We start from the raw sequence: 12,636 nt of genomic DNA, 5'->3' as shown, positions 1-12,636 counted from the left end.
GAGGACAAACAACTAAAGACATCCGAACCTTCTCAAAAATCAGAAAATGGGTCACAAGATCTTCAAGAGTTCAAATCTGAGATCATGAGAAAGATGAAAGAGATCTGGCAAGAAAATAACAGTTTAAAAGGCAGAATTTCAAAATTGGAAAGTGAGACTCTGAAATCAAATGAATTGATAAGCAAATTGAAGACGAGAAATGACCAGCTGGAAGCCTTGAAGAACCAGACAGACCAAATTGAAAAGGGGGAAACCAAAAGATTTTAGCCAAAAACCAGTCTCTAAAGGCTAGAATTGGGCAATTAGAAGCCAATGATCTCACAAGACAACAAGAATAAAGCAAAGTCAAAAGACTGAAAAATAGAAGGAAACATGAAATATTTCAATAAGAAGTTAATAGACCAAGAAAACAGGTTTAGAAGAGACAATTTGAGAATCATTGGTCTTCCTGAAAAAGCAGAAATTAATAGAAATTTGGACTCCATACTAAAAGAAATTATTCAGCAAAATTGCCCTGAAGTTCTACAACAAGAGGGCAAAATAGACATTGAAAGGATCCATAGATCACCCTCTACACTAAACCCTGAAAAACCAACTGCCAGGAATATAATAGCCAAATTCAAGAGCTTCCAAGTAAAAGAAAAAATATTACAAGAAGCCAGAAAGAAACACTTCAGATATCAAGGAGCACCAATCAGGATCACACAGGATCTGGCAGCCTACATACTACAAGACTACAAGGCTTGGAATATGATATTCAGAAAGGGAAGAAAATTAGGTCAACAACCAAGGATCACGTACCCATCAAAACTGACTATATAGTTCCAAGGGAAAGTTCAACAAGATAGAAGATTTCCAACTATTTGCACAGAAATGACCAGGATTAAATGGAAAGTTTGATATCCAACCACAAAAACCAAGAGAAACATGAAAAGGTAAATAAGAAACAGAGGGGAAAGAAAGAAAACTCTTATTTTTAAATTTGCCTCTTTAAGGGCTTTAATAAGATCGAATTATTTGTATTCCTATATGGAGAAATGTTAGGTGTAATTTTCAAAAACTGTATTCACTATTATAGTAATTAAAAGAATTATTCTGCTAGGGAGAGAATGGAACACTAAATGGTCTAAGATGAGACGGGGTGGGGGCAAAAAAGAGGGGGGTGAATAGTAGATGACACCAAAAGAAACTTGAATGAATAAGAAAAATAGGATATTCTATACCACACCAAGAGAGGATGGGAAGAGGAAGGGATGAATACTATTATAAGACGGAGAGGAAGAGAGCATTAAGAGGTACTATTTAAACCTTACTCTCAACCGAATTAATCCTAAGAAAGAAGAGTAGCTATATCCACTGAGATATAGAATTCTATCTAACCCTACTGGGAAAGTCAGAAGGGATAAACCAAGGGGAGCAGGGGAGTCGGGAGGTCAAAAAAGAGAGGGGAGAAGAAGGGGGAGGGACTTCATTAGGCCTTTAAAAATAAAAAGAGGGGAATAATAAGGGAGGGGGTAGAAAGGGAAGTTAATCAAGGGAGGGGATAAGGGATACCGGCTAAATAGCAAACCACTGGTTTAAAAGGAAATAGTTTTAGAAGAAGGTATAGGAATAGGGGAGGATACGAAAATGTCAGCAAATGCACAACTGATAATTATAACTTTGAATGTGAATGGGATGAACTCACTCATAAAACGGAAGCAAATAGCAGAGTGGATTAGAAACCAAAATCCTACCATATGTTGTCTACAAGAAACACATATGAGACGGGTGGACATACACAAGTTTAAGGTTCAGGGGTTGAGCAAAATCTTTTGGGCGTCAAATGAGAAAAAAAAAAAGCAGGAGTGGCAATTGTGATTTCTGACAAAGCCAAAGTAAAAATAGATATGATTAAAAAAGACAGGAAGGTCATTACATCCTGATTAAAAGCAGTATAAACAATGAAGAAATAAATAACCCTGCTCAATATGTATGCACCAAGTGGCATAGCATCCAAATTCATGAAGGAGAAACTGGCAGAGCTCAAGAAGGAAATAGATAGTAAAACCATAATAGTGGGAGATCTAAATATTCCTCTTTCAGATCTAAATAAATCAAACCAAAAAATAAATAAGAAAGAGGTAAGAGAGGTGAATGAAGTCCTAGAAAAATTAGATTTAATTGATATGTGGAGAAAAATAAATAGAGACAAAAAGGAATACACCTTTTTTTCAGCTGCACATGGTACATTCACAAAGATTGACCATGTTATAGGGCATAGAAACATTGCAAACAAATGCAAAAGAGCAGAAATAATTAATGTAACCTTTTAAGATCATAATACGATAAAAATAATAATTAGAAAGGGCACATGGACATGCAAACCAAAAACTAACTGGAAATTAAATAATATGATTCTCCAAAACCAATTAGTTAAAAAAAATTAATAGAAATAATCAATAATTTCATTGAAGAGAATGACAATGATGAGACATCCAAGCAAACTTTGTGGGATGCAGCTAAGGCAGTATTCACAGAGAAATTTATATCCTTGAGTGCATATATTAACAAATTAGAGAGGGCAAAGATCAATGAACTGGACATGCAAATTAAAAAACTAGAAAGGGAACAAATTAAAAATCCCCAGCTAAAAACCCAATTAGAGATTACAAAAATTAAAGGGGAAATCAATAAAATTGAAAGTAAAAGAACTATTGAATTAATAAATAAAACTAGAAGCTGGTATTTTGAAAAAACAAACAAAACTGACAAAATACTGGTCAATCTGATTTAAAAAAGTAAAGAAGAAAACGAAATCATCGGTATCAAAGATAAAAAGGGAGATCTCACCTCTAATGAAGAGGAAATTAATGCAATCATTGAAAACCATTTTGCCCAATTATATGGCAATAAATATAGCAACTTAGGTGAAATGGATGAATATTTACAAAAATATAAATTGCCTAGATTAACAGCAGAAGAAATAGAAAACTTAAATAATCCCATATCAGAAAAGGAAATTGAACAAGCTATCAAAGAACTCCCTAAGTAAAAATCCCCAGGACCAGATGGATTCACAAGTGAATTCTATCAAACCTCCAAAGAACAACTGATTCCAATACTATACAAACTATTTGACATAATAAACAAAGAAGTTCTACCAAATTCCTTTTATGATACAAATATGGTACTGATCCCAAAGCCAGGTAGATCAAAAACAGAGAAAGAAAACTACAGACCAATCTCCCTAATGAACATAGATGCAAAAATCTTAAACAGAACACTAGCAAAAAGACTCCAGCAAGTAATCACGAGGGTTATTCATTATGATCAGGTGGGATTTATACCAGGAATGCAAGGATGGTTCAACATCAGGAAAACCATTCACATAAATGACCATATCAAAAAGCAAACCCAACAAAAACCACATGATTATCTCAACAGATGCTGAAAAAGCCTTTGACAAAATACAACATCCATTCCTATTGAAAACACTAAAAATTATAGGAATAGAAGGACCTTTCCTAAAAATAATAAGCAGTATATACCTAAAACCATCAACAAGCATCATATGCAATGGGGATAAATTAGAAGCCTTCTCCATAAGATCAGGAGTGAAACAAGGATGCCCACTATCACCTCTATTATTTAACATTGTACTAGAAACATTAGCATTACCAATTAGAGAAGAAAAAGAAATTGAAGGTATTAAAATAGGCAATGAGTAGACTAAGCTATCGCTCTTTGCAAATGATATCATGGTCTACTTAAAAAATTCTAGAGAATAAACTAAAAAGCTAATAGAAATAATCAACAACTTTAGCAAAGTTGCAGGATACAAAATAAATGCACATAAACCATCAGCATTTCTATATATTTCCAACACATCACAGCAGCAAGAGGCAGAAAGAGAAACACCATTTAAAATCACCCTAGACAATATAAAATACTTAGGTATCTATCTACCAAAACAAACACAGGAATTATACGAACACAACTACGAAACACTTTCTAAACAACTAAAACTAGATCTAAACAATTGGAAAAACATTGATTGCTCATGGGTAGGATGAACTAACATAATAAAAATGACCATTCTACCCAAATTAATTTACCTATTTAGTGCCATACCTATCAAAATACCAAAAAACTTTTTACTGAATTGGAAAAAACTATAACAAAGTTCATTTGGAAGAACAAAAGATCAAGAATATCAAGGGAAATAATGAAAAAAAAATGTGAAGGAAGGCGGCCTAGCAGTACCAGATATTAAACTATACTGTAAAGCAGCAGTCATCAAAACAATATGGTACTGGCTAAAAGACAGAAGGGACTTGGGGTAAGTGACATCAGCAAGACTGTCTGTGATAAACCCAAAGAGCCCAACTTTTGGGACAAAAATCCACTATTTGACAAAAACTGTTGGGAAAATTGGAAAACAATATGGGAGAGATTAGGCATAGATCAACAGCTCACACCCTACACCAAGATAAATTCAGAATGGGTGAATGACTTGAATATAAAGAAGGAAACTATAAGAAAATTAGGTGAACATTGAATAGTATACCTGTCATATCTATGGGAAAGGGAAAATTTTAAAACCAAGCAAGAGTTGGAAAAAATTACAAAATATAAAATAAATTATTTTGATTATATTAAATTAAAAAGGTTTTGTACAAACAAAAACAATGCAACCAAAATCAGAAGGGAAACAACAAACTGGGAAAAAATCTTTATAACAAAAAACTCTGACAGAGCTCTAATTACTCAAATATACAAGGAGCTAAATCAATTGTATAAAAAAATCAAGCCATTCCCCAGTTGATAAATGGGCAAGCGACATTGAATAGGCAATTTTCAGATAAAGAAATCAAAAGTATCAATAAGCACATGAGAAAGTGTTCTAATTCTCTAATAATTAGAGAAATGCAAATCAAAACAACTCTGAGGTATCACCTTACACCTAGCAGATTGGCTAAAATGATAGAAGGGGAGAGTAATGAATATTGGAGGGGGTGTGGCAAAATTGGGGCATTAATGTATTGCTAGTGGAGTTGTGAACTGATCCAACCATTCTGGCTGGCAATTTGAAACTTTGCCCAAAGAGCTCTAAAAGACTGCCTGCCCTTCGAGCCAGCCATAGCATTGCTGGGTTTGTACCACAAAGAGATCATAGATAAACAGGCTTGTATGAAAATATTTATAGCTACGCTCTTTGTGGTGGCAAAAAACTGGAAAATGAAGGGATGCCCTTCAATTGGGGAATGGCTAAACAAATTATGGTATATGTTGGTGATGGAATACTGTGGTGCTCAAAGGAATAATAAACTGGAGGAATTGCAAGTGAATTGGAATGACCTCCAAGAATTGATGCAGAGGGAAAGGAGCAGAGCCAGAAGAACATTGTACACAGAGACTGATACACTGTGGTAAAATAGAATGTAATGGACTTCTGTACTGGCAGCAATGCAATGACCCAGGACAATTCTGAGGGACTTATGGAAAAGAACGCTACCCACATTCAGAGGAAGAACTGTGGGAGAGGAAACACAGAAGTAAAACAACTGCTTGAACACATGGGTTGATGCGGGCATAGTTGGGGATGTAGACCCAAAATGACCACACCAATACAACTATCAATAATATGTAAATAAGTCTTGATTGATCACACATGTTAAAACCAGTGGAAATGCACGTTGGATATGGGCAGGGGTGGGGGGTGGAGGTGGCTGAAGGGTAAAGTAAAAACAATAATCATGTAACCATGGAAAATTTTTCTAAAAAAAAATAAAATACTAAAGCAAAAAAAAAAAAACCAATATAGAATAAAGAATAATAAAAAAGAATATGGATACATTGTTACAGGTGACATAGACATTGTTTTCAGCAACCCAGCAAGGAAACAGGAGGTATTCAATAGGAAAATGCTACAACATGGATGAAATAAGTAGTATAGGTAAGGTGGAAAGAAGTCTACCATTGGCTATCATAGAGAGCACAGCATATATTCTACCTTCGCACCATCTCATTCATTGTTCATATATGATTTGGGTTCAAGCTACGGCATCCACATTGAAAAACACTGCTTTAAAATTGTGAATGTTTATTGTTATTTGTCAACTAATAGGGAAGTCATCTTTACCAAATGGTTTAAATTCCAGGGGGAAAAGTATTTAAAAGTGAATACATCTAGAAAAGTGTTCTGGTACCAAAGAGATGTAAAATCTAACAAGTGGACCATGCTTATTCTAAAATATGTTAACAATATCTTGTTGATACAAGCAAAATTATCAAGGTTAGATTATGTCTATGCTTGTCAGTAAAATTAGTAGGACATAATAAAGCTAGGTAGGTTGGGAAAAGGTTGTGAAGGGCCTTAAAATGTCAAATGATTTTATATATCATACTAAAGGCATGAGGGAAACATTGGGGTATAGCAAGTAGAGAAGTGACATAGCTAAAATGACACTTTAGGAAATCAATGATCAATGCTATGACCAAACACAATTCCAGAGGGCCAATTAAGAATGCTACTCACTTTCTGACAGAAGTCATAAGACTCAAGATGTAGAATAAGACAAATATTTGGACAGAGTCAATAAAGGAATTTGTTTGCCTAACTATAATTATTTATTATGAGATTTTTCCCCCTCTCTCAATTGAAGGGTTAGGAGAGAGAAAAAATGCTTAATTTTTTAAAAAAGAAAATTTCAGGGGGCAGCTGGGTAGCTCAGTGGATTGAGAGCCAGGCCTAGAGACTGGAGGTCCTAGGTTCTAATCTGGCCTCAGACACTTCCCAGCTGTGTGACCCTTGGGCAAGTCACTTGACCCCCATTGCCTACCCTTACCACTCTTCTGCCTTGGAGCCAATACACAATATTGACTCCAAGACGGAAGGTAAGGGTTTAAATAAAAATTTTTCATTGAAAACATCATTGACAGTATGGAAAAGTATAACAGTGTATATAGAAAATAGATTGGAAAAAATTAAAAGATTTGAGGCTGGGAGACTAATTAAGTGGCTCTTGCAATAACCAAGGCAAGAGACAAAGGGCTGAATTAGAGTGGTGGCTGTGTCAGTATACAGGTGATAGATGTTTAGAAAATTCTGAACTTTTCAAAAGTACCTTATCCTTCTTGTTTTTCTTAATATATCCATAATTTTACTGACCTGGGTACTTTGTCTACAAGAGGTATTTTTTTGTGGTGATCAATAGATATTTATTGAACAAGTATCAAATGAAGATTATATGTGTGTGTGTGTGGTTATATCTTTGTATGTGTGTGTGTGAAGAGACACACTAAGCCATGAAAAAGAGACCAAATCAAGTAAAGGGATGTGGAAAAGAGCAGACTATATGCATATATGAAAATAAATGGATATAACCTAAAATACCTGGGATCAAGGAAGATGTGAGAATGATGAGTTCTCCCCTCAGTCCTGGTAGACTTCTCAAATATGTTTTGATATCATTCTGGATTTCTTCTAATTCTTGGTTTGTAACACTGTTTAGCTCAATGGATTCTTTTATATGACTTTCTCCCAAATCTAGTGGTAAGTCTTCAAACTCAAAATGGTAAACATCAGTGAAGAGTTGATCAATAAAAACTTTCATTAGTGCTTTCCTCTGTAGTGTTGTCATTATTTTAATACTATCCAAATTTTTTTCATCAAGTTTTTGTTTAATTGTATATAAGACAGCAGCCATGCTAGAATTACTTATAACCTCAAATCCCATTTGAAGGGCTGGTAAACTATTAATCATTTCAAGTTCACTATCATGTTCACAGTCATTTTCACATTTGAGATTATGGCAATGCATTATGCAAAGGAATTTAGCATTTGTGGCATGGAGGTAGTAGACAGCATTCAGTGTTTTTAGTAGCATACAATTAATCTGAGAGTTCAATTTCAAACCAAAGATATCAACCAATACTGCTTCTGCCATACTTGAGTACTGTATAAAGATCCTCAAAAAGAATCCTGCACCAAATAAACTACCTATAAAGAAAAAATATATCAACAAATTATATCACCTTTTCTCAATGGTTACAGCAAAAAAATTGTGTAATCTTTAATTTTAAAATTTTGATTTGGATCTCAAAAAATGAATCTATCCAATATGAGAAATGTAGTAATGCCTCCCCTATTTTCCATATAAAAACTTCTGTATGTCTTTCAAGAACAAATGTCTTTATGATGTAGTTTTATATAGGAAGAGAAAAGCATTAATAAGGGAAGAGTACTAGTATACTTTTTTCATTATAGGTAGTAAGCTTAGGCAATATTTCTAAAACTGACAAGAGATTGCCATATGTCATATTCTTTGATGTGAAATATCTTACCCTCAATCTGGGGCCAGGTTCCAGCATTGTCACTAACCATGTCATTTTAATTTCTCTGAATCTGTTTCCTTATAATATAAAAATACTTTTACTATAGACCCTAGAGGGGTCAATACGATCAAATGAGATAAAATATATGAAAAAGCTATGTAAATCAATTTCTATATATATATTTATGTAAATATATATATTATATAACTTCTGTTTATTAAACTTCAATACAATGAAATCACTAGTTTCTATAGCTGCTAATAAGAAAATAGCTTATACGGATTAAAAGTTTTGCAAAGTGCTTTACATATGTTATTCTCATTTGATCCTCATATAAAATCTATAAAATGGGTGTATTATTATCTCCATTATTACAAATGAGGAAACTGAAGCCCAAAGAAGTAAAATGACTTGCTCAATATTGCCCAACTAGTAAGTAGAAATTCCAGAATTTAAACCCTAATCTTTTCAATTCTATGTATTATCTTTAAAAGGAGAACAATTAATAAGGAAATCTTTTTTTTATTTTATATGAGTAGAATGGTTATCTATTATATATACATTCATTTAGATTAAATCAGTATAGATAACTCTAACCCTCTTCTTCTTTAGGCCATTAACAAGGCATTTATTGGAGGTCACTGGAGGCTAAATCACAGTACTCCTAGCCCCTATTCTTTCCTTGGGCTTTATAGTGCCATCCCCTTCTTACATCCAACCCAGTTTCTAGTTCTCTAGCACTGTTTTATTTCCTAATGCACTTAATGCTTATATTTTCCATTCTTTACTTAAAATGCCCTTACTGCTAATTTGTAACAGATTTTACCTAAATACAAATGGGGGGACAGGTGGGAAAGAAGAATAGTAATGGGCATTAACAAGGATTTGTCCATCAATCTTCAGAGATGATCCTGCTGCCTTAAGCATTTTTCTTTTTTCCTATAGTATAAAAATTAGTGATTATCTTTTCTTCCTTCTCTCATCTCCTTTTCTGGTTTTACAGATTTCACTGTCCAAAAAAAAAACAAAACAAACATATATGTATATGTAACATAAAGATATATGGATATGTGTGTATACATCTACACAGCTATACAGATCTACATAGATATCTATAAGCATATATCTATACATCTATGTGGATAGATAATAATATGTACAAATGTGTATGTGTGTATATAACTCGATCCTTGGGTCAGGGCCAAGTCCATCCTTGAACTTGAACTCATCCCTTGACCTTGTTGGCGTCAAAGCTCTCCTCCCCTGTCCTGGCGGTTGCTTTCATCTCATTGGAAGTTGTTTTGACGGTACCCTAATAATAATAAGACATTTCGCTTATGAAGTTTAAACGCATTCAATTTTTTTCAGCCCCGTGTCCTGCTGGCTACTGGTTTTGTGGTCATCAGTGTCAAGCCCTAAAAATTAGACAATCCCAAGAAGCTGGGACCGGGTTAAGATCTCAAGAAGATTAATTCCGCACGTGCCAGGTCCTCACGACTCACACCCAGCACCCACCGCCGCGACGCGGGGGTTCACGGCTGCTCCCACTTACTAAATCAAGCCTTACTTACAACCCCTGGATGCGGTGCAGGACAATTACACTCCTCCAGACAATAACACTCCTCCAAGGCGGACTTCCTGGGAAAGCTCCACGAGCCTGCGCACGCAGCTCCATTTAGGGTCACGTTTGGGATGTCTCTGCAGCTGCGCCTAGCTGCCATCAAGGAGTTGCGCAGCACCTCCTGGCTGAGAAGCCCCAGACCCCTCCCCCCAACAAATGCTCACCCTCCCCCCACCCTGAGGCGCAGCACGGTCTTAGAGCCACTGAGAGAGAGGGGAGGAAAATAAACCCAGACCAAGAGCAGAACAAACCCAGGCTCTGAGAGAGGAAAAGGATAGAGAGCTCACCTGAGATACTGAGGCCGGAGCCGGGAGGGAGGATTCGGGGCAGCGTTGGCTGCAAGAACAAGGCCAGGGGTACGGAGGGAGGGGAAGAGAATGAATCCAGAAGGCGAGACCGGAGGAAGAGGAGAAGGAAGCGATGGGGCGGAATGGCTGGCCCAGAGTGCAGCGACTGCGAAAACGAGGCTGGGAACAGCGCTAGGGCGGAGAGATAACAGTCGCGGGGCGGGGGAGAGCGGTGGTTTCGAGAACGAGGCTAGGGGTCTTGGGGGCGGGGAAGAGAGCCGCGAAAGCGAGGCTGGAGGAGGAGATAGAAGAATTACGCGGAGGTGTGGGGGAGTGTTAGTCCTGGGTGGGGCCGCTGTGAAAGTGAGGCTGGTCTCCATTCCCTTCCCAGAAAGCTCAGCGCGTGCCATGTGTGTAAGGCTGGTTCCTTGAGCGGGAGGGAAGTGGTCTTAGAGGCCATCTCTGGGACACCGTGGAGCAGGCGGTGTTCCGGGGTTTCAGACCCTGGTTGTGTAACCACTGGTAAGTGTTTTGGGAGGACTCCCGTGGACCTCAGTTTCCACGTGTATCAACTTAATGCAGTCGTTCATGAACATCTGTGAAAGAAAACACCTACTATGTGACAGGAATTGCTGATAGTGATAGGATGGTTTGGATAGAGCTCTATCCTGTCTATGTATACTACTACCTGAGCTCCCCGTTTTAAAATGAATACTCCAGATGTAGTCTGACTAATGCTGAGTCCAGTAGGACTGCCCCTTCCATTGTTTTGGATTCTAGACCCCTTCCATGAAGCCCAATAGCTCATTATCGGTATTAGACTCTACATCACAGGTCATTCATAGAGAGCTCACAAGCCTTTAAAACTGCCAGTCTGAAAATTAATCATTTTCAAAATAAATGTGTTGTTTAGCCACAGTTCCCCATCTTCTATGCCTGAAGTTAATTGCTTTAAACCCCACCCTGTTAACTTAAGTGTGTTTGAGTTAAATGACACTTTGATAGATTTAGCCCAACATTCTAACTGGTTAGGAAATTTATATAGAACTATGTCTATATAGTATCTAGTAATGCTATGGATAATAGATATATAATGAATAAATGCTATGGATTATAGATATGTTATGTTTTAGAAAGATCATGTAATATGCTATATATTCTAGCTATATGTAACATACTTTGTATTATAGAGATGTTATATATATATTATACATCATATATTATAGACTGGATACTGCCGTCCATAATTAACTATCCTCAGAAAACTTATAAAGCATGCTATCTTTGCCTTCAAAGCATTGCTAAAAATGTTGAAAAGCGCAGAGCCAAAAACTGATCACAGGACATTCCACCTTAGACTTGCCTCCAATTTGAAATCACTCCATTAGTTAATTTCTTAATGTTCTTTGAGTCTGTTCCTTAAATCATTTGAGAATCTACCCGACAATAGTATTTATTGACTAGCACACATCACTTTTTCTTGCCTAAAAGGATACAAGTATTTTGCTATATTCGTGAGTCATTCATTTATTGTCAGCATTTTAGGTCGTTCATTTATTTAGATTCATTTGTGAGACAATGTAGTTTACCAGAATTAGTAGTAGTACTGATCTGGAGGTCAGCAAATCTGGCTTCTACTCTCAGCCTTGCACCTCTTCAGAGTTCAGTATACTTGCATTAAAAAGAGGAATTTGATTAGAGCTAGCAGGAACAATTTGCGTTCCTCCTATCTCTAATATCCTGTAATTCTACTACAAGAAGAAATTGTGTGGGTTGTACAAAGATATATAAAACTGTGGTTGCTGCTATGGAGCTTTCAGTCTAGTAGGAGAGCTATGTACATGAATGTATTATAAAAGATCTGATAAATGTTATAAGCATGGCACAACCAAAATATTGTAGAAAGTCAGAGGAGGAAAAGCTTTTTGGATTTCAGTGTAACCAAAAGAGACTTCAGGGGAGACTGGCATTTTGAGCTGACTTTGATGTCCTATATATCTACTGAAAGGAGCTGCAATGTAGATAAAATTAAGTTCTTGATATTCCAAGTCTGAGGAAGTATGGTATAGTAAATAGAGTGCAGCATTTGAGTTGTGAGATTGTGTGTGTGTGTGTGTGTAAGACGAGAAAAGATAAATGAAAAGAAGCTTATTATTTCTAACAATCAGAGAAAGCTCCAATAACATCCCTATAGAAGGTAGCTCTAGAGGAATCTTAAAGCATTATTTATGGGTTTGATCTGAGTAGAAGCTTCACTGAGCTAGGTCACAGAATTTTTCACAGAATTTAGTTTTTTATTTGGGATCCTGCTCAGCAATTGAGTCTTGCACAACAGGTGGCACCCAGTAGTTTAGCACTTATACAATACTTAAAAGACAAGGGAATTCTCAAAGCTAGGTTCAAGTAGAG

At 36.3% G+C, this 12,636-nt stretch overlaps 2 protein-coding genes across 2 annotated transcripts in view; one reads left to right on the top strand and one right to left on the bottom strand.

The window, feature by feature from the left end:
* Nucleotides 1-10,462, bottom strand: part of LACC1 (laccase domain containing 1) — a 28,333-nt gene extending 17,871 nt beyond the window's left edge. Inside the window, exon 1 of the mRNA XM_044670617.1 lies at nt 10,228-10,462. The gene's annotated coding sequence lies outside the window, so the exon portion shown is untranslated. The remainder of the gene's footprint in view (nt 1-10,227) is intronic.
* The window catches only part of CCDC122 (coiled-coil domain containing 122), a 38,927-nt gene continuing 36,608 nt past the window's right edge, over nt 10,318-12,636 (top strand). The window contains exons 1-2 of the mRNA XM_044669388.1: nt 10,318-10,550; nt 10,619-10,749. Of these exons, the coding sequence (XP_044525323.1) occupies nt 10,318-10,550; nt 10,619-10,749 (364 nt within the window). The remainder of the gene's footprint in view (nt 10,551-10,618; nt 10,750-12,636) is intronic.

The sequence above is a fragment of the Gracilinanus agilis genome, chromosome 3 (assembly GCF_016433145.1).
Source record: "Gracilinanus agilis isolate LMUSP501 chromosome 3, AgileGrace, whole genome shotgun sequence".
Classification (NCBI taxonomy): domain Eukaryota; kingdom Metazoa; phylum Chordata; class Mammalia; order Didelphimorphia; family Didelphidae; genus Gracilinanus; species Gracilinanus agilis.
Note: the sequence above shows the minus strand (reverse complement) of the source record. Positions and strands in the feature narration are given on the sequence as shown.